The 26,838-nt window shown below is 37.5% G+C and overlaps 1 protein-coding gene across 9 annotated transcripts in view; it reads right to left on the bottom strand.

Moving 5' to 3' along the window:
• The window catches only part of CASK (calcium/calmodulin dependent serine protein kinase), a 374,249-nt gene that overhangs the window by 63,646 nt on the left and 283,765 nt on the right, over positions 1 to 26,838 (bottom strand). For 8 of the 9 annotated variants that reach the window (XM_070366505.1, XM_070366507.1, XM_070366509.1 and 5 more), the window contains exons 11-13: positions 22,946 to 23,067; positions 5,854 to 5,931; positions 2,772 to 2,852 (exon numbers count right to left, since the gene is read on the bottom strand). In XM_070366505.1, the coding sequence (XP_070222606.1) occupies positions 2,772 to 2,852; positions 5,854 to 5,931; positions 22,946 to 23,067 (281 nt within the window). Of the gene's footprint in view, positions 1 to 2,771; positions 2,853 to 5,853; positions 5,932 to 6,554; positions 6,626 to 22,945; positions 23,068 to 26,838 lie in introns of those variants that run through there. The other variant, XM_070366511.1, reaches the window with a different exon arrangement.

The raw sequence follows: 26,838 nt of genomic DNA, 5'->3' as shown, positions 1-26,838 counted from the left end.
TAGAGTGGGAAAATTCATTTAAAATTTATAGGAAAAAAGAAATTTTAGGTTTGAAAGTAGTTCTTCAGGCTTCTTAATTACAAATCATAAAATTTATCACTTAATAATGAAACTTTCAAGTCAACCTAAGGTGATTATAACCACCTTGTTTTTATTGAGAAAGTAAGATACCAATTTCAAAAAATAGGATTTAGGACAGAAAATTTTAAAGGAAAAAAATCAAAGCATAGACATTCAATTCTGTTTATTGTCTTTATCCTTAATGTTTTATATTTTACAAATGCAATAAGCAAAGGATCTGTTCTCTTAAAAGAAAAGTCTTTAAAATGGAATAACTGAAAAAGGATAGTGTGCTAATATTTTTTATCATGACCTCTAGAGTACAGAGTTTAAAAAATCATTTAAACCTATACTCTCTTCTTTTAATTACTGTAAAAAATTTAAGTATCTGTATTTTTAAATGTAAGGTAACCCAACATTAAATCCTCATGTTTTAATGATCAGAAAGCAAAGAAAAAGTCAAATAATTGAAGAAATAAGTACAAAATTATATGCTAAGAACAACTCCCAAACTTTGGTATAATAAAAATTATAAATTAAAAATTTTCCTTTATTAATATTTCTTTAACAATACCAAAAATTTGAAATCATGATCTTAAAATGTTTTTAAAATAGAAAGCTATAGCATTTAAAAGTTTAACATAGTATATACAGCTCAGAATTATACCTCCCACATAGGACATTATCCAAACATATGCTTATTTGGGAATGCCCACTGAGTTCAAATTAAGTTTATAGGAAAATCAATCCTTGTTACAAGTCATTTAAGAGCACAGCCTTTGGAGCCAGAAAGATCTGGGTTTTGAACCTCCATAAGGCCACTTACTAGGTAGGTGACCTAAAGCAAGCCTCTTAGCCTTTCTAGGATACAGTTTCCTCTCTGAACTTAAAATGGAGTTAATTACATTACCTCACATCTCAGCCATCAGCAAGTCCGTGTTCAACCACCTCTAAAGCAGAATCCCAATCTGCTCATTTTCCATCAGCCCCATCCTTCTCCAAGCCTCTACCACCTCACAGAAGCCTCCTAATTGGTCTCCCTCTCTTAAGTCTTATCCTCACCACAGTCCATTCTCTACACAAGAGCTCCAGCAATCTCTAAAAAAGTACAGGTCTAACAATATTTTCTTGCTTGCAGTCACTGTCACCTGTGCAATCAGGAGAAAATCCAGATTCCTTACCATGGCCCCAAAGGCCCTTTGTGGTCTGGCCTCTGCCACCCTTGCCAGGTCTTCTTGTTTGCCAGCTCAACTCTCCCCTTTGTTTACTATATCCCAGCCACAATGGCCTTTCTTCTGTACTCTGACTCTACGAAGCTCTTTCTTGCCTCTGGGCCTTTGCATTTGCTCGTCCCCATGGTTGAACATTCAGAAAGCTGATTCTTTCATAAAACAAGTCTCAGCCCACATGTTAACTCCTCAGAGGGCCTTTGTCCTGACCCTCTGAAATAGCTTCTCCTTTACTATCATCTCTGCCCCACTGTCCTGTCTTTTTTTCATAGTTACCACGATACGAACTTATCTTGCTTGTTTACTGGCTTACTGTCTGTCTCTAGTTCACCTATCCACGCCTCACCTAGAATGGAACTTCATTGATCCTACTCACCACTACCCTTAGTGCCCAGCATGGTGTCTGGTATACAGTAGGCATTTACATATTTGATGAGTAAATGAAAATGTCTTTTAAGCACCTAGCTGGGTGTTCAGAAATTACAAGTGAAAGTGAAAGTCGCTCAGTTGTGTCCAACTCTTTGTGACCCCATGGACTATATAGTCCATGGAATTCTCCAAGTCAGAATACTGGAGTAGGTAGCCTTTCCCTTCTCCAGGGAATCTTCCCAACCCAGGGATCGAATCCAGGTCTCCCACATTGCAGACAGATTCTTTACCAGCTGAGCCACCAGGGAAGCCCAAGAATACTGGAGTGGGTAGCTTATCCCTTCTCCAGCAGATCTTCCTGAGCCAGGAAATTACAAGAACTATTTATTATTTCTGAAAATGCTTACTAATAGCAATGCACATATTAATTTCTCTCTGATGTCAGAAAAGCAAAATAAACCAAAGCTTCGAAGTTAGGTAAGTTGTGAGAGATGGGGCTGTCTTAGCTTTAATGGTTTTGAAAAACAAACAAACAAACCTTAACCTTAAAAAAATGATTTTATTTGGGTATATATTATTTTCTTTTATTTAGCTTACTTCGAATCTGAAAGATCTACTGATCTCAATGGTCCTACATCATTCTCGGAATTGAGCTGAGGGTTACTTATCAATTAATAGATAGACCCATCTGTCCAGAATGTACAGGCTTCTATCTGCGGAAAACACACTGCACAGAACAGTCAGTTGACTAACTTATCTCCAAATGGGCAAGTTGCTAATCTATTCAGTGTTTTACTGAGTACTGTGCCCTAGACATGACAGATACTATGGAGTAACTAATAATATTCATTAGCTAACAATTATTAGGCATTAAGGATATATCAGACACTGTGCAAAGCACAGTAGATGTATCATCCACTTAATTCTTATTCCAACTCCATGAGGTTGGCAAATAGCATCTTTATAATTTGATATTATCTGGTATTATAATCTTAACACTCTGACATATGGCTGAAAGCACATTTGATGAAGATGGCTGTATTTCATAAGAATTAGTAAAACCCTCTTTTGAAAGTGAGGTTTTATTTCTACAGAAGTTTAACTGTTACTCACCATGAAATGAGGTTGTGTTAAAATACGCTTTAATTCCTTTGCATCGTTATTCTCAGGGTAACATGAAATTTCTTCCAATACCTAAAAAAACAAGCAAGATATAAAATAGTATGAAAATATAAAATTCTTTTTAAATGAAAAAGTATGAATGGATTTTTATGGCAGACAAAATAATTATTCTGGAAAAAAATTCATCATTTTATTCAAAGGTATTAATACAAAAGAACTACATTGGTGGTAATAAAAAATAAAAAAAATTGCTGTAATAGTCTCTGCCTTCATTACCCAACTATAACTCGAAAGATTATTGAAAAATACAAAACAAAATGACAACTCTGTAATACATATTTATTACAGGCCTAGGTAACTTAATTAAACTTAATGGGAAAATGTCTCCGCAAATCTTTTTCCAAACTTACCATCAAGATGAATCTGTAGTACAAGTTGATAACAGATTTCTTTTATAATTAACAAAACTGTCCATTCCTTTCAGAAAGATTAAAATTGCAAAGGCTCAAACAAAAATAAAGAAGAGAAACACAAATATTTTCCCTTGTAGCCTGACAGAATCAATGTTATTCTCCACACTCATCTCCTCACATAGATAAAACCACGTCTTGGCAATGGTTCCCAGAATTAATTGCCAGGGCATGAAAGGGTTCCCAGTGGGCTCAGTGTTAAAGAATCAACCTGTCAATGCAGGAGACCCAGGTTTGATCCCTGGGTTGAAAAGGTCCCCTGGAGAAGGGAACAGCTACCCACTCCAGTATTCTTGCCTGGGAAATCCTATGGACAGAGAACCCTGGCAGGCTACAGTCTGTAGCGTAGCAGATTTGGATCTGACTGAACAACTAAACCACCACCACTAGTTGAAAAACAAAAGAAACAATCAAAAACTTTCCTCTTTTCACTCACATTTTCTTCACTAATTAGTTGCTAACATTTTCTCTGTACAGGTTTAAATGGTTGTTTTCAAATGAAATTGTTCTTCAAAAGTTATCCCTTACCACTAGAATGGAGTTTGTGACACGAGCCCCAGGGAAGTCCTCTGTTCCTTTTCAGAGTAAACCTATTACTGCAGTTCTAACTGTAGATAGTTGGATTCAGAGTGGTTATAATTCTGTGTACTCAATTCTAAAAGTCAAGCTGATCAAGGATTGCTTGAGCAGTATTGGCTGTCAGGGGCATGCAAGTCATGTACCCACCAGGAGTCTCTTGACTTGCCTTTGAGAATCCTACAAGTGGAGCAGGAAGGGATGTTTTGAGGTCACTTAGCCTAAAGATTGGAGAAGGCAATGGCACCCCACTCCAGTACTCTTGCCTGGAAAATCCCATGGATGGAGGAGCCTGGTAGGCTGCAGTCCATGGGGTCGCTAAGAGTTGGACACGACTGAGCGACTTCACTTTCACTTTTCACTTTCACTTTTCACTTTCATGCATTGGAGAAGGAAATGGCAACCCACTCCAGTGTTCTTGCCTGGAGAATCCCAGGGACGGCGGGGCCTGGTGGGCTGCCGTCTATGGGGTCGCACAGAGTCGGACACGACCGAAGCGACTTAGCAGTAGCAGTAGCAGCCTAAAGATTAGATGTTAGCTAGTACTACTCAATCACCTTCTTAGGTAAGAAAAAACCAACGAAAACTATGAGATTCCTTTCTTATGGAAATGTACTCTTAACTCATGCTGATTAGGCTATTAATTCATATTGTTTAATGATAATAAGCCGATTCTCCTTTGGTGTATTTTATGCTTTGCGTTTTTTACCATTGAAACAAAAGAAGAAACAATATACTCTCTCTGGTTCTCTGTTACTCTCACAGCCTATGATTTTAAGCACTGCAGTGTGGTCTCCTAATTTAGAGAGAGTCTCTTCTGACTGTTGCCACCTCTATTTCCTTGGTCTTGTTTCTCAGTGAATATATATTTTCCAGTACAGGTTTTGTGTTTAAAATCTGATTGGGAAGGAATTAGGTCTTCATATTCTTTCACATAGTAATTTCATTTTATAATAAAAGTAATTTTTTTCAAAGGAAAATATTTCTTTGGATGAAGACTTTTATGACATCAAAAAGTGAAAAGAAATCACTAGGTGTCTAACAATGGAGGCATTGTTATAATTTAGTAATAGCAAAGAAAAAACTATGCCAATATTAGAACTTATTTACAAAGACCAAGTAGAAGCATGGAAAAATGCTTATTATATTATATTAGGTTAAAAGAAAGATTGGGGCTTCCCTGGTGGGTCAGATGGTAAAGAATCTGCTTGCAATGCAGGACACTGGGGTTTGATCCCTGGGTTGGGAAGATCCCCTGGAGAAGGGAATGACTACCCTCTCCAGTATTCTTGCCTGGGAAATCCCATGGACAGAGGAGCCTGGTGGTCTACAGCCCATGGGGTCACAAAGAGTCGGACACGACTGAGTGACTAACACTTTCACTTTTCAACAGAAAGATAAATTTTGATTGTAACTACAAAAAATTTATATGCAAATGATAGTGAATGGAAAAAGGGAAGTGAAAGTGAAAATTACTGTAAGGAGATGGGATTATAGATGAATTTCTACTTTCCAAACTTTCTGCAATATTTTTCTAATGTTGAAAACATGTTAACATGTTTTCTAATGTTTCTATAATAAAAAGTTAAAAGTTTGTGAAAGATGTACATTAACTGGCAATTCATAAAAATGACTTCTCTCTGAAGTTAGCTGCTGTAAATATTTAATTAACTTTCGAATATTACCACCTTAAAAAAAGCAACCCAAATTTTCATAGCACATCTATTTCCACCAAGTGTGGTAAAATAACTTTTTCCTTCTTTTTAAAAAGAGAAGTAAAATCAATATGCTAACCTGTTCAAGTTTACATAGCAGAACCAGAACTAGAAATCTAGGCAACGTTGCTGCTAAGATTTCTTTTTTCTTTTCTGTATGTAAATGCTCAGTGATAAACTTAGAAATACTAAATCTGAGTATAATAGTCTACTGTGACTTCAAGGCAACTGCCTCTTACTGTGTGGCAGAAACATTTTCATTAGGTAGCACATATGAAACCCAAATACATTTACAAAATACTTATCACTTACCTCTTTGGCTCTCTGTACTGCATCACTCGGAGGATTCCTGATTTGCGGTGAAGACTTTGTGTTAATTTTGTCATACAGCTAAAAGCAAAGGAGAATATCCAATCAACATTCATAATTCCTGGCTAAAATTCAAAGCTTCATATTTATTATCTCACGAAACAATATTTTCCCCTTAAAAAGGCATGCTGATGACTGCAGTGGGATGTTCTTCTTAAATCTCTTATTCATTCAAATGAGACTTGTCAGGATGAGTGCTACGTCCATCTTTTAAAAAATCATCAATATTTCAGTAATCACAGCATTTTTTCCCTCTGATAGAAGCGACATTTAATAAGATGAATAGAGAGCAGAAAGAAAGAATGCTTTCTGGCCAAGAAATATCTGAAGGAATTTTCACAGAAATCTAAATCTTGGGAAAGGGCAAACCCAACTCCTTCTAGGAAGGAATGTTCTCATGAAAGGTTTATACTTATTTTACTAGGGCTGTTCATTAACAGTATCAGTGCTGGCATCCTTCAGCAAGAAATTAAGAATACAAACCTTTTTCTGTTTTAACCTGTAAATTCATAGATTACAAGAAGACATTAAAAGAATCGATAATTTAAAAACTCCACAAATCTAAATGATCCAAAATTTAACTTTCTGAAGAAATTTTTTAAGAGAAAAATGTCTATAGTGTAGAAATGCAATTAAAATATTACTTTCTGCCTCGGATGAAACATCTCATTCAACAGTCTGCTCTGAAAAGTGAAAAGCTGAAACTGATCTTGGTTAGTCTGCCACTTCTATTTCCTAACTTCTCTAAAATAGGTGGGGGGTTTTGAAGGATTGGTTTTGTTTTTTTTTTCCTCTCCTACGTGCACCAGTGCCAGTGCAGAGGTCAAATACTGTAAACATTCTCCAGATTACAGTTAGACTTGTTTATACTGATGCAAGATAAAACTTAATGACTTGTAAATATTTGAGCCATACCATACATAAAAATTCCTAATGATTGACAGGCAGATAGATAGGACAAATAAATAAAGCCTAATGATAGCACTGAAAAAGTCAGCATTAAGAAAGTACTACTAAATTAGAGCTTAAATAAATAATGTAAGAAGGCTAGTAAAATATTGGTCTATTTAAAGTATTATATTAACATTTAGAGAACTAGCAATATGTGGCTTATTTATAAAAGTTTGCTCAAATCCCTGTAGCATACATAAGCACAGTCTCTGTCCTCTGAATGACTTCCATCTCTAAAGATTGTGAATTCTGAAATTTGGAACCAGTGAATATTATTTTTCAGTAGAAATAATATTATATACTGTGTTGGTTCCCAGACTAGTCTATAGAGACAAATTAAATACTGTACATCTGCAATAAAAAGTAGGAGGGGAAAAGAACCCAACCCTCCAAAAGTAAGGAATTGTAAGTTAAAAATAAAAAACCACATTTAAAATAGCCAACACTTAAAACTATCACCTGACATGTCATCATATTAATAAGCAAACAAAATGAAAAAATATACATGAATAATGAAAAGATCTTTAAAACTCTTGAATGCTGTTTAAAAACAGACCAAATTTAATTTGAAGCTTTATAAGTTGTCGGCACTGTCATTTATAATTACAATGTCTTTATAATGCCTAATTTTACCACAAAGAGTTTTGCCATTTTCTTGACCAACTGAAAGTCGCTCAGTCGTGTCCAACTCTTTGTGACCCCATGGACTATACAGTCCATGGAATTCTCCAGGCCAGAATACTGGAGTGGGTAGCCTTTCCCTTCTCCAGGGGATCTATCGAACCCAGGTCTCCAGCATTGCGGGAGGATTCTTTACCAGCTGAGCCAGAAGGGAAGCCCAAGAATACTAGAGTGGGTAGCCTATCCCTTCTCCAGTGGATCTTCCCGACCCAGGAATCAAACTGGGGTCTCCTGCACTGCAGGCAAATTCTTTACCAACTGAGCTATCAGGGAAGCCCTGCTTGACCAAGGACTATTGCTAATGTTACTTTCAAAATTTTCAACCATGATTAATTTCTATTTACACATTTAATAAATGCACATTAGTTTTTAACTTACAAAGCAACAAAAACTCCAAGCTCCCAGAATCACTCTGTTACTGGAGGCTTTTTATTTTTGGCTTGGTCTTACAATGTGGTTCCTTAGGTGAGTGAATCTTGAGAACAAAGGCGGGCTCTCTTTGTTTATCACCCACCCTTTGTCGCCTGCCCCCATCTATCAATATACAAAGTATACTTAGAAAGATGGGGTTTGGGGACTTGGCCTGCTGTCTTAGACCTTCAGCTAAAGCCCAGAGCTAAGGCCAGTAGGAAGTAAGTGGTCTGTTAGTAAGCTGCCAGGCCATCCCTCTAGGGCTTGCTGAAATGTAGATAAATTGGTCCTTCCATACTCATCCCAGCACTGTATTTTGCCTGACATGTGGTGTTTGGGGTCCCAAGTGGAAAGAGCCTCTTTCCTGGTTGGAGGCTGCCTGGGACAGTCCTTGATGGCAGGGTGAGGTCAATAGCAGGGCAGCCTGAACTTGGAATGTATGTTGTGGCAAGAATGTGTTTCCCGTGAGTCTGGGAGCTGCCTCAGAATGTAATCTGGCTGGAGCCATCTTGGTGGAAACTCTGACCAAGAGGACCCAGAAGTGCCTGTGGGGTCATGGCTGAAGGCAGGAGCTGAGAGGGTGCTGCTGGGGCCAGCTGCAGAGTACGCCGATGACGCAGAGGCAACCTGGGACTGAGACAAGATCTGGATGCCTGCCATACCCTGGGCGCTAACAGCCAAGAGAGCACTGGCTGCCTGAGGGACATGACTGCAGGACCTGCTGTTTAAGTATTTTTTCTTTTTTCTATGATCAGACTCTTGAGTCCTTTGACATTCAGTAACAGCACCTACTCTGAGACTGTGTACATAATAGATGTTTAATAAATGTTTCTTAAACAAAAAAGGGAGTATTTAACTGGTGTATAGGAACTATAAATGGATATTTAAAAAAAAGAAACAGAGCAGGAATACTTATTTTAACTGCTTTCTTTAGGAACCAGATATCATGGATCATCTTTCTGACTACACAGTTAAAAGCCTTCCCTCAAAATTAAGAAATAAATTTTGACCACATTTAATTCTTTTAATTTTTTTGCTATGTTTCAGGCCTGACTTCAAAAATTTTTCAAGGTAAAAGAGATCTTAGATATTGACATGATTCAACTCCTCCATTTTAAAAAAGAGAGAGCTGACATCCAGTAACATAAAGTGAACACACAGCATCTGGGAGCCAGAGTAGCAGGGAAGAGACCGGCCTCCTGATGTGTGCTGTTCTTTCTCTCATACTACAGTACCATGGCTTGTATTAGAATTCAGTAACACAGTCTCATGCCAGGGAGACACCTTCAGCAAATATTTGGGGAAAGAACTGTAGAAAATGCCATTTATAGGCTGTAGGGAAAAAAAGTAACTAAATATGATTTGTGGAGAAGGCAATGGCACCCCACTCCAGTACTCTTGCCTGGAAAATCCCATGGACGGAGGAGCCTGGTAGGCTGCAGTCCATGGGGTCGCTAAGAGTCAGACACGACTGAGCGACTTCACTTTCACTCATTGGAGAAGGAAATGGCAACCCACTCCAGTGTTCTTGCCTGGAGAATCCCAGGGACGGGGGAGCCTGGTGGGCTTCCGTCTATGGGGTCCCACAGAGTTGGACACAACTGAAGTGACTTAGCAAATATGATTTGAAAGATATTAAGCAATCAACTGCAAGTCTTGCCCTATTAAAGAATGTTTAGAATCCTCATCCTTGCCCGGCCAAACGATGAACATTTCAGTTTTGTGGGCCATATGGACTCTGTCACAACCACTCAACCCTGCTGTGTGTGTGAAGGCAGCCATTAATAGTCCATAAATGAATGGGCATGGCTGGGTTCTCATAAAACTTTATTTACAAAAACAGGTGGCTGGCTGGATTTGGCCTGACAGCTGTAGTTGCCAACACGTGCTCTAGAAGCTCAAATTGAAGGTGAATTGAAATGACAAAATATATTTCTGTTGGTTGTTTGCTTCCCTGCCATCTGAAGACTTCAAGTGTGTTTATAAAGCTGAGGTGTAGAGGGTGAGGCAGAGGGAGGGAAGAATGTTTAATAAACTATTCCTAGACAGAAAACAAGAATGAATGTCTTAGGGTTTTTCTCTTTCTAATGCAATTATAGTTACGCAAGTTCAGCACTTTTTATTAAAATGCACACACGCACACACACAGCCCAAGGCAAAACGAGGAAATGTGAACAGCTGCAAGGGGAACAGACTGTTTCACACTGTGTCACTCCCAGACAGGCCTGCTCACTGCCAGTGTCTGGCACTGGGTCATACACGACCCCACATGGCTGCAAGGACACGCTTCATCTGTCTGTCTTAAGGAGTATAAAAGCACAGTTCCGTTAAGAGGCCACATTCTATATTTGAGATGGGTTGTTTTTGTATAAAAGCAGAATAAAGCTGGTGGTCATACTAAATTGAATTCTGCTGAGATTGTACTTTCAAACATAATGATGGTGAAATAAGTTAATGTCATTTTTTTAATTTACATGCAAAACACTAAATCAAGTTTCTTTTTTGTTTTTTTAACCCTACTCCATGGCACCTCACTGTCTTCTGATTTCTTTCATCAAATAGAAGCTTCTGTTTTGTTCATAGTTTGTACACAGCACTTAGCAGTATCAACATTTAAAATGGAATGGTTAGTGGAGAACCTATAAAATTACTATCACCAGGTTAGATGTCCCACTAACTTACTAGCAGAGAGAAAACCAAACCTTAAGGACCAGAATATACTTTAGATGAGAAAGATTATGACTTTTGCAACTAGGCTATAGATGTGAGCCAAATAATGAATGAATGGGTTTGTAGAGTTGATGGAACACAAAAGTTCATTAAGCTACCACCATCTTACCACCTAAATCAAAGATATCAAGGAGAGTCCCCGCTGGAAAAGAATTAAAGTTTTCAAGAGTCAAATATTTAGCTGCAAAGTATGCAAAGAAATGTGTCTGTAATGCTAGTAAAAAGATAATAACAGTGTTCACAAGTTTATACTGCACAACGATAATGGGAATTTAAATGACTTGCTCTGGAAACAGACTATCATATTAAGAATTTCTTTACAGTTGCTGTGAAGAAGCTAGGTGATTAGGAACAAAGTTCCAATGTCGCATCCTTTCAAGGAACCCAGCAGATCAGCCATTGATATCCAACAGTATTTTAAAAAATACATTTGAGAACTGGAAAAATGTTAGGGAAAGGTGATTTAATACTAAAATATAAGGAACTGATATTCAACTACTGTGCTGGAGGTGGTCTTCTGAAGCTAGAAATCAGAGAACATCTGAGCTCTAAAGAACTACTTTTCTTGCTCAAGTTTATGTATCAACTCACTGTCTTTAGGTTAAAAATATAAAAATGTCCTCTCAAAGATCTTTAATGTCATTAAACACGACACAGTCACAAAATAAAAAGACAACCTACTGAATGGGATAAAATACTTGTAAATAATATGACTGATAAGGGGCTAATATCCAACATTTATAAATAACACATATACAACTCAACATCAAAAAAAAAAAAAAAGAAATAATTATAATGTGATTAAAAAATGGGCAGAAGAACTGAATAGGCAATTTTCCAAAGAGGAAATGCAGATAACCAACAGGCACATGAAAAGACACTCAGCATTGCTAATCATCAGGGAATTGCAAATGATAACCTCAGTGAAATATCACCTCACACCTGTTAGAATGGCTATCATCAAAAAGAACACAAATAACAAATGTTGGTGAGGATGTGGAGAAAAGGGAACCTTAGTATGCTATTGGTAAGAATGTAAATTGGTACAGCCACTGTGGAAAATAGTATGGAGGTTCCTCAAAAAACTAAAAATACAACTACCATATGATCTAGCAATTCTATTCCTGGGTATGTTTCTTAAAAAAAAAAAAAACAACAACAACAACACTAATTGGAAAAGATACATGCACCCCAATGTTCACAGCAGCATTATCTACAATTGCCAAGCTATGGAAGCAACCCAAGTGTCCATCAATAGATGAATGGATAAAGAAGATGTGCACACACAGGCACGTGTGCACACACACACACAATGGAATACTACACAGTCATAAAAAGAGTGAAACCTTGCCATTTGCAGCAGGCATTATGCTAAGTGAAATAAATCAGACAGAGAAAGACAAATACTGTATGATATCACTTCTAGGTGGAATCTAAAAATAAAACAAACTGGTGAATATAACAAAAAAGAAAGAGACACATAGAGAACAAACCAGTGATTACCAGTGAGGAAGGGATTAAGAGGGACAAACAATTAGGTATAAAATAAGCTATAAGGATGTACTGTACAACATGGGAATATAGCCAGCATTTTATAATAACTATGGACTATAATCTTTAAAAATTGTGAATCACTAATTGTACTGTGCTGTGCTATGCTTAGTTGCTCAGTCATGTCTGACAATTTGCGACCCTATGGCCTATAGCCTGCCAGGCTCCTCTGTCCATGGGGATTCTCCAAGCAGGAATACTGGAGTGGGTTGTCATGCCCTCCTTCAGGGGATCTTCTCAACCCAGAGATGCAACCCAGGTCTCCTGCACTGCAGGTAAATTCTTTACTGTCTGAGCCACCAAGGAAGCCCCACTAATTGCACACCTATAACATATAATATTATATGGCAACTATACTTCAGTTTAAAACAATGACATAGTTGAAACTTGGAAAACAGCAGTATATTTAATAGTGGTATAAAGATTGTGTGATGGGAAACAATTAAGTGTGAAATAAACACACTACAAAATTTAAAATGGCATTTTCAAATACTTTAGGAGCTACAATTAAACTTTGGGAAGAACTTATATAGTCTGTCTATCTTACAAACCTAAAGATGATTATGCATCATTGGGATATTATGATTTAGAAAAGGAAATTAAATCACTGAGGCATTTTGCTCTCACAGGATTAAATAATGCCTATTCTATCAGCATAAAAAACTGCCTAACAGTTTATATTTTGTAAAATTTCTAAAAATCAATTCGATTAAAAAAACTGAAGAAAGCACTCAAAGATTAGTCATGCCGATGACTCTCCATCTGAAATGGAGATAATATATTCCATTCATTTGATGAGTGTACTTTCATTATCTGTACATGATCCTTCACAATTTGTACTATGTATTAACTTTCCCTCTAAAAGTTCAGAAAACATGCAAATAGCTAAATTTTATAAATCTTAAACTAAATTTGTTTCTCACTTGATAAAAATGTGTATCAAATCCACAAATCTAGTGATGGTAATAAACTGGCAAGAGTCGCACCTTGGAATTTAGATTTTTCCTAGAGAAAGATTCAGGGCTGCTACCAATATTATGGCCCAGTTTAATACTGGATAACTCAAGTTAGAAATGGATACCCAATGGAGTTTACTTAGTGGCCAATAAGAATGTTGCTGGAAACCCTTAAATCAAGTTTTAGAAACTCATGGTGGGGGTGTATACACTTTTGAGTCTTAGGACTGGCCTAGTGGCCTAGTGCTATACTGCTCTACCTAAATCCATTATGAAAGTTTTCTTCTGATGGCAAACAGGAAATTAAAAATCAATATATCTGGACCATTTTAAGATTTCCTGAAAGGGTTGCAAAATACACTGGATCTTGACAGCAAAATCCTACCAAGGAGGCCCCTGTTTGGTTTAGGTTTTCCTTGTCTGTGTACAGAGCTGCTTGTGTTTCAATCCTATTAGAACATTGCTCTTTCAGGGATTTATCTTTGATCCAAGAAATCAAGACTTGCTTAACCTCCTGCTGCTGCTGCTGCTGCTGCTGCTGCTGCTAAGTCACCTCAGTCTGACTCTGTGCGACCCCACAGACGGCAGCCCACCAGACTCCCCCATCCCTGGGATGCTCCAGGCAAGAACATTGGAGTGGGTTGCCATTTCCTTCTCCAATGCATGAAAGTGAAAAGTGAAAGTGAAGTCGCTCAGTGGTGTCCGACTCCCCGAGACCCCACGGACTGTGGCCCATCAGGCTCCTCGGTACAGGGGATTTTCCAGGCAAGAGTACTGGAGTGGGGTGCCACTGCCTTCTCCGCTTAACCTCCTAGTTCAATCTAAAAAGACTGTTGATGGCCTAACAACATAGGCCACTGTGGTGGATTTCTGTTCAGTTGGCTGCTTGCTCTGAGAAACTCAAACACTGGCCTCAGATGACCTAACTTGACTGACCTCACTCGGTCTTTTTCAGTTGGCCAATAACTCTAAAATGAAGCCTTGTAAGAAACAAATCATAATGCCTATTCTTGAGCAAGCAAAAGAAAGCATGAGGAAAAATAACCAGTTAGATGATACAGGCAGGCTTTATTTTACTTTTAATTAAATCTTATGAAATAGGACACTTTCAAATACTAGATCCAAGAGTTTTTCCAAATGTGAGAAATTTCACTATGATAAACATTTCTTTTCCATAAAAAACCTACTAAAATTAAAAAAAAAGTGCTAAAACCTCATTTCATAAGGTGTTCTTCTGAAACATCTACATTAGTAGTTAAATACTATTTAGGGTAACTGAATTTCCTATTATTAATTTGCTTCTTTGAAAGAAAATATTTACATTAGGTATGTCATATGATATTTCATTACTGAGGCAGTTCAGTAAGTTTTGACTTAGGATATGAATTATTTTGTATAAGGAAACACCAAGCATTGGTACAAATAGCTGTAGCAAAAATGAATTTGTTGTGGGAAGTTAAAAGAGAACAAAAAAGACAGTCTGGCAGAAGTGGTTTTATGAGATAATGTTTGAAGGACCACAAAGAGAAGAAAGCAACTATGTTCTTGGATGTGAAGGCTACAAGCCAACCACATCGAACATTCTTCAACTGAGCATGCCACATTCTTTTATGGGGGAACACCCCCCCAACCCTTCCCTTGGGAACAGCATGAAGAAGAATCAGAGCCTGTTGCACTTGGAAGGCTTTTTGAACATTCCTCTGCCTTCTGGTAAAGTGGACTACAGTGCTACAAAAATAGAAGAACACTCAGTGGGAAACACTGGTGCTGGGGACAAGCTGACTCTTGGTATTTTAGAATAAATTCTGATCACTCTTTTAGGAGGTGATTCACCTGGACAAATAAGGGAATGAGAGGGACTGCTGTAGTTAACAACAGTTTCAGTGAAACTCACACATTCCTTTCACAGAGATGTATATCAGGAGCTAACCTGGAGACCAGAGAGAGCGCAATTGCCTGGGGATGAAACTAAGGCTGAATTCCCCACTACTGGCCACTTTTACCTGGAGGATTTACCTTTTCCAAGTATATAATTATCTGCCACAAAATATTGATATTGGATGAATGGATAAACAAAATGTAGTATATACACAAGATGGAGTATTTTTCAGTCTTTAAAAGGAAGGAGATTCTGATACATACTATAACAAGGATGAACCCTGGGGCCATTATGTTTGGTGAAATAAGCTAGTCACAAAAGAACAAATAAGGTATGATTCCACTTCTCTGAGGAACCTACAGTAGTCAAATTCCTTGAGACAGAAAGTGGAATGGTGGCTGCCAGGGGCTAAGGAGAGGGGGGAATGGTTTATTTACATCTTCCTTACTTTTTTTCAACAATGGTTATAGTTTTTGGTGTATAATCTTATATCTCTTTTATTCAATTGTTTTATCCTTTACAATAGTATTGTATTTTTAAAATTTTACTTTCACTTTATTCATTGCTTTTATATAAAAGTATAGTTAATTTTTGTATGTTGATCTTGTATCCTGCAGTTTTGCTAACCTTATCTATTAGTTCTAGTAGATCTTTTGTAGTTTCCTTAGGATTTTCTATATATAAGAATATTTCTCTATGAGAATATGGCTTTACTTCTTTTCCAGGCTGCATGCTTTGAATTTCTTTCTCTTGCTTTACTGCACTGGCCAGAACCACCATAAAAATATTAAATAGAAGTGGTAATAGTGGAAAATCCTTGCTTTGTTTCTGGTTATATTAGTTTTCTATTGCTGCTTAACAAATGACCATATTCCTAGTAGCTTCCCCCCCCCTTTAAGTTTATTGATATTTACATTGAGAATGAAGAAAAACTAATTTGAAAATATTTAGGTCAGATGATAGTTCTAGTTCTCTTTATCTTAGGAATGTTGTTTCACATGACACTTCCCTATTGATACTAATATTTTGGTACGTGATGGAAACAGACATTGGAGTTTTTGCCCAATCAGTTAAAAACAGAGGAATGAGACCCCCCATGCCTAAAGCAAGCTTGGGATACTTCAATCTCCAGCCCCAGGAGGCAGGTGGCACAAGGCCACCTGTGCCCTGGCACTTACCACCCAGATGGTTTCATATTTGCTGAAGTTTACTCTTTAAGATTACATGGGACCCTGGGAAGGTACTAGTAGCTCAGCCTCTAAAGGTCCTCAGGCCTTATTTTTGCAGACATGTAAGTGCAAATCGACCAGACTACAAGTCCATGGGAAACTTAGCTTTGGTATTTCCTGACTGGTAACCTATTTAAACATCCAAACTCAACACTGTATCAACTTACTTCTCAGACCCCAGATTGCTCAAAAACATCAAATTATTGCAGAAGTTCCATGTTTTTCCCTATTAGGAAACTTCTGAGTTCTAAAAATAAGCTATTTCCAAATATGACTACCAATTTACTATCTTTAAAAAAGCAAAACAGTAAATCAAGAGTTGTAGTTTTCCAGTGTTAACTCCAGGTCAGACAGAAAAACTCTCTAACTCTCCCTAAGAAGCGAAAAAAAAAATCATAATAAAGATGTCAATAACATAAAATATGGAGGATTAAAGACATCAACTCATTTCTACACAATATTTTAAAATATTATTTTATTATAAAAATTACTTATAAAACTGCTAAATTGCTATTGTAGTTAGTCTTTGCATTATTAATCTAATCACTGGGTTTTTTTTTTAAGAACTTCTCAAGAAAATAATCTTAATTAAGTGGGGTACCACATTTACCATGGAAACAGCAGTCTGTAACAAATGTTAACAGCTGCTCAGAGGTATGACAGATGGTGGGTGAATGTTTAAAACTTAGTTGTCGAAGTTTGGCAGAGAGGAATAAATGTGTAATTTAACAATGTTTTGTAACATTATTGACTTACAAAATAAACATTAATTCTGTACTAGGAAAATTTCTACAAGAACTTAATAAGACTGAGAATCACCACCAAATAACATTTGCAAAATACTTTATATCTGGAAAAAACTCTTGATTTTTCAGCCCAATGAAAACACATCCATCATCTCACCATCCAGTGTATCATATACAAGTTCCAAAACTGATTCAAAATATTAGTAAAAGAGACAATTATACTTTAACATCAATTCCCAAGAAAGAAAGCCTAACTAATGAACAACAGGGTAACACTTCATTATTTTATATTTGATTTTTATAATCTGCACTCATACTTGAAAAATCAATTCAGGGCAAAATTAGTTTTCCATGTTGTGCTGGGCTGGAGATTCTCCCCTCAAATTCATGGTTACCTGGAATCTCAGAATGTGACTTTATTTGGAAGTCAGGTCTTTGCAGATAGTAATTAATTAGGATGAGGTCATATTGGACTAGAGTGGGCCCTAAATCCAGTGACTAGTATCCTGATAAGAAGGCCATGTGAAGACACAGAATCACACACATACAGAGAATGCCCTATGGAGATGGCAGCAGAGACTGAAGTACTGCAACTACAAGCCAAAAAACACCAAGGATTGCAGGCAACTACCAGAGCAAGGGAGGATTCTTCCCTGGAGCCTTGGAGGGAGCATGGTTCTGCTGGTACCTGACTTAAGACTTCTAGTCTCCAAAAGTGTAAGAATAATCTGTTATCTTAGTGAAAGTCGCTCAGTTGTATCTGACTCTTTGTGACCCCATGGACTATACAGTCCATGGAATTCTCCAGGCCAGAATACTGGAGTGGATAGCCTTTCCCTTCTCCAGGGGATCTTCCCAAACCAGGGATTGAACTCAGGTCTTCCGCATAGCAGGCGGATTCTTTACCAGATGAGCCACAGGGGAAGCCCAATCGGTTATCTTAAGCCACCCCATTTGTGGCAGCTTTAGCAAACACACCAAAGTGTATTTTACTAATACTGATCTATGTATTTCATATACAGAGCATCACTGTGCCAGTGCTTTAAATCTTTGAAAGCAGAAATACTGGAACAAGCTGGACCAGGCACAGTTCCTCCTCTTTATCTCTTCCTACAAAATGAGAATCAGCATATGTGTGCCAGGGTGAACTAGTTGAATAGAAAATATTTAGACATTCTGGATCTATTTCTAACTACAGATTATAATAGAATTCAAATCTAAAGTATTTCCTCCCGCAGTGGAACCCACAGTGTTTTTCCTTTTGTTTTAATGTAAATTCTTTCCATACAACAGATATTTTGTTTCCCTCAAACTAATTCTAAGAATGTTTCTTCAAATTCTGAGCTTGTTGCTATTTTAAAGGAATGGCTAGAAAAAACAGGGTGCTACACAATCTTTTATCTTCTGCAGGAACTTAACCTTGTTTCGTTTGGTCAGCTGAAAAATTATGGCTGCAGACTTAGCGATTGTGAGTGTTATTGAATTAGTAGAAATTATTTAAGTATAATAAAAATATTTCATGAAATGACTCAGTGAGATTAAAGTAGCAATCAAGACATGGTCCACAAAACAAGGCCACTAGGTGTCACTGCTTGGAATTCTTGAAAAGGAACCAACAGAGATTCTGTAACACAAAACAATCTGATTCCAAGAACACCAGAAAGAAGAATGAACGGTTAAAGTTGAAAAGCTTCTTCTCAAGTGTTGGTCTGTACAATGATCCTTTTTTTGTTATGCAGACCATAAGTTCTGAAGTACTTAAACATTTTTCAATGGCTAGACTTCTTTAAATGGCAGCCATTTGAACACTTCATGGATCTCATGATTGAAATGTTGCCTGCTAACTCTGAAACAAGAGTTTAATGAGCCATATTTAAGGGCTGTAGATCATGGGGGCATTATCTCATTCAGGATGATTGAGCTTTCGTTGAAGGATGGCTCAGTTTGGATCAAATGCATCCCAACACTGCCCAGAGCTGGCCTTATAGTCAGTCATCTCAGGAGAGTTCTGGGCTTCACATGTAGTGCTTGTCTGCAAAATTCTTAAGACGTGATATCTTTGGGGGAGCATGGCTTATTTTTAGGCCACCAGCTCCTTTTCAAATAGAGAAGCATCGATGGCGCAGATACTGATACAGACACTTCTAAGTTTATAATTAATAAAAATCCAAAGGAACTTTAAACACAGTTTTCCTCACTAAAGTCTACGAATCTCTACGTCTACCCGAGAATGCAGCAGTTATTCAAAATAAATATTTGCAGTGAGGTCTGAGAAGTTTAGCATTGGATGGTAATGGCGGCCTGGCTCAGTTCCAAAATCCAGCCTGTGTTTGGTTATCTGCCCCTCTTTGTAGAAGCTAGCAATGTTCTTGTATTTCCTCTGCAGTCTCAAGCTTGGTATGCTCAGTTACATTAAGTAAGAAGAATATAACTCTGAAAACTAATTTGGGCTTCTTTTAGCCTTTAAGTGACAAAAAGTCCTTGATCTAAAGAAGGTCAGTAAATCTTAGCACTGACTAGTACTGAAATAAACCAAATCTTCATGCTCTACTGTAGCTTCTTTCAAACATCCTACTTACTAGTTTTAGTAAAAGCTGTGACTTCTATGGAAAATTCACAACTGTCACAACTTTCTGCATCTGGGACTTCCCTGGTGGTCCAGTGGTTAAAACTCTGCACTTCCACTATAGGGGGTGTGGGTTCGATCCCTGGTTGGGAAATTCCTGTATGCCTTCGCCAAAAAAAAAACACAAAACCCAACAAAAACAGAAAACCAAAACCAAAAAGAACAAAACTTTCTGCATCATATGAAACAATGATAAAGAATAGATATTTAAATAGCCAAGTTAAAGAGGTCAAACTAATTCAAATAACACATTAACAAAAACAATGATGACAAAACAAAGGAGAAAATGGAATGCTAGGAGCTGTTCACAAAATAGAATTCATTTCAAGGGCTTTTTGGTGTCCAAAGAAAATAACAAGTTATTTAAAATAAATTTAATCTGAAATGTTCTCAAATTACTTAAGATAAATTACACTAAGGAGAAAATCCATTTCCTTATCTTCCTGAGCACATTTTTTAGCTTTACTGAAGTATAATTGACAAATAAAATTGTAATATATTTAAAGTGTACTACATGATGATTTGATAAATGTAAACATTGTGAGAGGATTCTAACAATCAAGTTAATTAATACATCCATCACTTCAAATAGTTATCATTTCTTGGGGATGAGAATACTTACGTTGTATTCTCTTAGCAAATTTCAATTATAAAATACAGCGATATCAACTATAGTCACCATTCTATACATTAGATCCTCTGACCTTGAAGGAGGAAACAGACAGAGCTGGGCTCCATCTTATGCCAGGCTGCGAACATTAGGCTACAAGCATGGTCCACCCTCCCAATGGACTCTGAACTTTGTGCCTGGAGTCTATAGAAATGGCATACCAATGGAAAACCAGACCCCGCCTGATAAAAGAGCCTCAGGACTTGTACTTGGACTCTCCACTGCCTAAAAGAATATGCTAATTATCTCTGTAACAGAACAAAGTGGTAGATTCCATTATGTTTATCGGGATATGACCACAGGCCTATTGATAAATATCTACCGTTTATCTAGTCTTGTGACACATGACTCATAAGTTAACTTTGACCCTATCTCTCTTTTACCTTGTCCAGACTAGTTTCAAGGAATTTGGGGAGGTGGGTTTGAGCAAGTACCCTTTGGGTATATAAGGTTTTCACAAAAACTGGTTGGGGTCCTTGGCTTCAAGAGGAGACTCTGCCTTGGGCCCACCCGTGTAATAAACTGCACTCCACTATCTGCATTGTCCTTCTGAGTGAGTTTGTTTCCCGGAATGCGTGGCTACAACAACCTTATTTATCTTAGAACCAAAAGTCTGTACCCTTTTACCAACTTCTCCCCATTTTCCCCACCTCCCAGCCTGGGCAACCACCATTCCACTTTGCTTCTATGAATTCGACTTTTTAAAAAATTGATACTATGCAGTATTTGTCTTTCTCTGTCTGGCTTATTTCACTTAGCACATTTAAAAACTATTTCCCTTGTATGGCTGAGTCCCTTAGCTGTTCACTTGAAACTATCACAACATTGTTAATTGGCGGTAGCCCAATCCAAAATAAAAAGTTTAAAAAAAAACAAACAACCAAAAAAAAAAAAACCAACCAAAAAAAAAAAAAAAACCTATTTCCTAGCTCTCTTGCAGCTACTCAAGCATGTAACTAGTATTTGCTAATGGAACACAGACAACTCTGATACAGCCCACTTGCAACCCTCACCCTGCAAAATTTTCCATTTTCTCTCATCTGCTGGCTGGGTGCAAAGGATGCAGTGGAAGAAGCCTGGATCCCTGAATGCCTGTGTGGAAGAGACTCTTCCTGCTCCTCTCCTTCTCACCTACTGCAGTTGACTGTGATGTGAGCAAGAAATAAACTTCTATTCTGTTAAGCCACTCAAATTTTAGGATTGCATGCTGTAGCAGTTACTCAGTCCTGAATTAATACATATACTCTGTTAAAATGCGTAACTATTAAAATGGTGATTAACTTAATCAAATCTATGGATAGAAGCAACTGTGAGATACTATACTTGGTGGGAAGTTGAAACATACTGTGACACTCTTAGCTTGGCTTTTCCCAAACTGGTCCTTACCAATTTGGCAGGATTGTGAATGAAAATTCTCTGCCCAAATTAGTTTGAGAAATGCTATTAGAGTTAATTGGGTTTTTTGCTATAGGACATCTTAGAGCTGCTATATACTAGCACCTGTTGTGAATCCATATAAAGGGAATAAAGAACATAGCATTTCTCAAACTTATATAGTCAGTAAAAAAATTTAATCAATAAATTTTAGATCTACTCCTCTCTCTTGAATGGTAACACCCACAACTATCTCCCAGAACAATGCTCTGTAGAATACATTATGGGAAATTTGCATTAGTTTAATAAGTATCATATGGTTGATTAATCAGTGAGCACCACAAAGTTCTAGGCATCCCAAAGCAAATTTTATTCTTATGAAGGGAAGATTTTTCTTGTAAAAAGACTAATATGTACAAGTAGACTAATATGTGCTAAGAAAGGTATTTTACTTAAAATATGACTGAAATGAAGGCAGATGTGAACTGTCAGCTTCTGACTTGTATCTGTCAGTGCAGTCTGTCATATTTTATAATGGAATATATCCTTATGTTTTATAGAGAGACACCGAGTTTATGAAAGCCAGCAATGTTAAGTATGAGATGTGTGTGTGAATAGAGTCCACTGCACAACGTCTTGGAGAAGGCAATGGCACCCCACTCCAGTACTCTTGCCTGGAAAATCCCATGGACGGAGGAGCCTGGTAGGCTACAGTCCATGGGGTTGCAAAGAGTCAGACACGACTGAGTGACTTCACTGTCACTTTTCACTTTCATGCACTGGAGAAGGAAATGGCAACCCACTCCAGTGTTCTTGCCTGGAGAATCCCAGGGATGGGGGAGCCTGGTGGGCTGCCGTCTATGGGGTCACACAGAGTCGGACACGACTGAAGTGAGTTAGTTAGCAGTAGCAGCACAACATCTAGCTTAATTCTCTCTCTCCTATACTCATGTTTGAGGTGCAATGTTTGAAAACAATATTTAGAAGCAATGAGAGGTAATCACAGCAAAGCTCAATGGATTCTTCTAAAGATATACATATATACTTATTTTTTTCCACTGTGACTTGTTAGGCTTTATTGCATTTGTACCATATATAAGATACTTAATTTCAGTTATGAATCTATGATGGATGACTTCCTGCATTTCTCACAGACAGGCAGCAACTGAAAAAGGACTGTTATGGTAACTATTCAGTTTACCCAAAAAAATTAATAAAGAGAAAGACTTACATCTAGTAGTGTGTGAAGATGCTGATCCTGGAAAACACTGTGTAGAAAATCTAAGTCCTTTTCACTGCAGTCTGTAAGTGCATGAATCTCTTCCAGGCTGTCCAGCACCTGTGACACTGCTCCTAAGGGGAACAAACAGAAAAGAAACAGCCAGTAGAGAAAGTCAATGTCAAACTCACCTTCATAACCTAAATCTGACACTTCAGAACTGTGGACTAACACATTTCAAAGGTTCATGTCTTTACTGGAAAACAGACTTAAACGTGTTTCATATCACTTAATGATAAGAGTATTTGCAGTGAATTTATGTTTTTAACAATGTATTTGCACGTTCCTCACTTTCAAAGTAAATTGCCTCTTGTCTTACTTGGATTAGGGCAATTCATCAACCACAACTGAGCTACTAGAAGATCTGGGTGCAGAAAGTCATACATCAGAAAGAGACTGTGGGTTCCCAGGACTCCATGATGTTTTGAAATATGATAGAAATAACGGAGGTGGTCATTTCACACAGGGGCTTTCTAACAAGAACAGAAGGTGAAGCCAGATGTAGATGTGAGGGACAAACCTTCAACTGGGAGCTCCTGCTATGTAAATCCTTCTAAGGATTAAAAAAAAAAAGATTTATTTAATTATTTAATTTGGCTGTGCTGGGTATTAGTTGTGGCATGTGGGATCTAGTTCCCTGACCAAGGATCGAGCCCGGGCCCCCTGTGCTCTGAGTGTGGAGTCTTAACCACTGGACCACCACGGAAGTCCCCTTCTTAGGATTTTTAAGGCTCAAACTTAACTAGCAATAATCTCACTCCATTCTTTTTCCTCCCTTTACATACAAAGTCAAGGGAACCAAGTTGTTCTCAGTTAATTGGGCCCCCTTTAGGATAGATATACTTGACTGACACTTCAGAATACCATAGTAGATATTAGGGGAAATAATTTTTGTAGGACAGTGTGGTCACTTTAAATTTCCTCTAATAACTGGGAATCCAGAGAGGTAGTAACAAAGTCACTTAGCCTTAAAGAAATGGTTAGCCTGTTCTACTCTGCAGACAACACACACATATGCACTTCAGAGAAAGAAAAGCACCCTGAGAGCCTACACTTCAGGACATTAGTGTACACAGTGTTAGAGACATTCGAACATTAAGTGCCTCACTGCGCATGTAAATCTTAAATCTGTAGTTTTCAACCAGCAGCAATTTTGTCCCTCAGGGGGAGATTTGGCAATGTCTGGAAACACTTTTGATTGTCACAACTATGATGGTGGTCAGAGTGGGGAGATGGGGAATGGGGAAGAGTACTACTTTTCCAGAAAGCAATCTGATAATTTATATCAAAGAACCTCAAAAATGCTCATGCACTTTAATTCAGGATTTCTATTCACAAAAACTTACATTAAGGAAAAAACAGGAATTGTAGAAAGATTTATGTGTCAGGATATCTATCATATAAAATGGATAAATATCTAATAATTAGAGAATGAATATATAAACTATAGAACATCCACAAAATGGTATACACAGCTACATGAAATTTGTTTTTGAAGAATTTTAAAGACAGAAATCTGCATGATATAAAATTTCAGAGAGCAGAAGGCAAAACCACATAAACTGTGTACTCCCAATTATAACTGAAAAAAATACAAATTCAGAAAAAAACCCAACAGAATGAAGAATACCAAAAGATAATAGTAATTATATTTATTTTTCTGCTTCTATTTCATTCTGTGTTTGTCCATATGTTCTAAGGTTTCTACAATAGAAAAAAAGTTGCTATACAAGCAACTGCTTTTTGTAGTATTTAATTATGTTAAAAATGTGGGGCTTAAGACATATTAAGTGCTTATCTATGTGGAAATTACTGTAGCTAATTTTTAAAAAAATTTGACTTTTTCCTTTTCAGATAACTGTAGATCCACATGAACTCGTAAGAGAGAATACAGAAAGATATCATGTACCCTTCACCCAGTTTCCCTATTGTGGTAACATCTTGTAAACTGTCATATATTATAACCAGGAATATTGACATTGGTATAGTCAAGCAACAGAATATTTCCATCACCCCAAGGATCTTCATGTTGCCCTCTTATAACTGTAATAATTTCCCTCCTGCCCTTCCTACCTCCTAATCCCTGCCTGGAAACTACTAACCTGTTCTCCATTTCTATAATTTTGTCATTTCAAGGGATCTATATAAGTGAAACAATATGGTGTGTAACCTTTTGGGACTGGCTTTTTTGACTCAGCATAATTCTCTGGAAATTCACCCAAGTTGTTGCATGTATCAATAGTTTAATCCTTTTTATTCCTGGGTAGTAGTCTATGGCAGGGATGTGCCACAGTTTACCACTAATCTGTTGACAGGACTGTGAATACTTTTAAATTTTGAATAATTACACCTACCAGGCTATTGGTATGCCTTCACTGAAAACATTAAGTGGACACTAAGTGGAATAAAAAAGGTACAAGGCAGAAACCAGTCTTCAGTTCTCCTGCTAGTCTTAAAAGTGTATTAATCTAATCCACTTCCTTCTCCCTGCTCATCTCAGGACTTATACTTTGTTCTGAGAAGGAAAAAAAATCTGGAACTTAGTTAAAAATCAGGTCTCTTGTCATCCCTTACTAAAAGCCTTGGAAAGCAACAGGTGATGTGAAGAAATTAGTCCCAAATATTCCACTGAGTCCTTGATCCCGGTACATCATCAACAACAGAATTATATGATGCCAGGTTTATAAAGTTACTAAAGCCAGTTCTAAGCTTTTGGATTAACTCCAACAACAAAAATACTAATGAAATGTGGATTTTTTTTTTTTGTATATTAAAAAACTTAACAGAGAGCAGAGAAAGCTAATTATTATTTTCACTCAGTTATCTTAGTGGAATCTTATTTAGTTTTTATTGTCTCTATCCAGCATTGCTTATGCTGATCTATTCTATCTATATCTATTCTATTCTATGTAGTAGTTTATTAATGGAGAAGGCAATGGCACCCCACTCCAGTACTCTTGCCTGGAAAATCCCATGGATGGAGGAGCCTGGTAGGCTGCAGTCCATGGGGTTGCTAAGAGTCGGACATGACTGAGCGACTTCCTTTCACTTTTCACTTTCACACATTGGAGAAGGAAATGGCAACCCACTCCAGTGTTCTTGCCTGGAGAATCCCAAGGACAGAGGAGTCTAGTGGGCTGCCGTCTATGGGGTTGCACAGAGTTGGACACGACTGAAGTGACTTAGCAGCAGCAGTTTATTAATACTGTAAGATTAAAATAAAACAAGCTTGTATCTAGCGAATACTAAGATGGTAAGTCTAACCATTGGGAAGCAATTTTGGCTGTATCAGACCAGGGATGTATCATTTGTTGGTTTGTGAACTCCCAAAGCTCTGTGCAATCCCTGTCCTACAAGCATCTTCATGCATTACCCGACATGTGCACTTGCTTACTCTTCATTTCTGTGCTGTGAAGTCCTTAAGGCATGCCGATATTTGATTAATTTCATTATTTCTACAAAGTATGCCTTGAATGAAGTATTAAAGAAACAATGATAAGAGCAGTTCCCAATTCCTGAGTGTTTGTGATGTGCCGGGCACATCCCCAGGACAACATAGTAAGGTAAATACAGTACCCGACGTTTCTAGATAGGGAATTGAGGATCAGAGAGATCAAGGAAGGTCACAGCTAGAAGTGGTAAAGCCAGGACTCAACCCAGTGTGTCTGGATCCAAAGCGTATGCGCTTCTTGACTTTCTATGGTAACTGGCTGGATTAGGAAACGCAGGGAGACTCTTCAACAAGAAGTGACACGTGGTTTATGCATGGATATGGAGGTTAGAAAAGAATTTGAATCCTACTGGGTCAGACAATAAGCAAAACTTTTATCACATGTTCCTGCTTT

The sequence above is a fragment of the Bos mutus genome, chromosome X (genome assembly GCF_027580195.1).
Source record: "Bos mutus isolate GX-2022 chromosome X, NWIPB_WYAK_1.1, whole genome shotgun sequence".
Classification (NCBI taxonomy): domain Eukaryota; kingdom Metazoa; phylum Chordata; class Mammalia; order Artiodactyla; family Bovidae; genus Bos; species Bos mutus.
The sequence above is the reverse complement of the archived record's forward strand: the minus strand, read 5'-3'. Positions and strand labels throughout refer to the sequence as shown.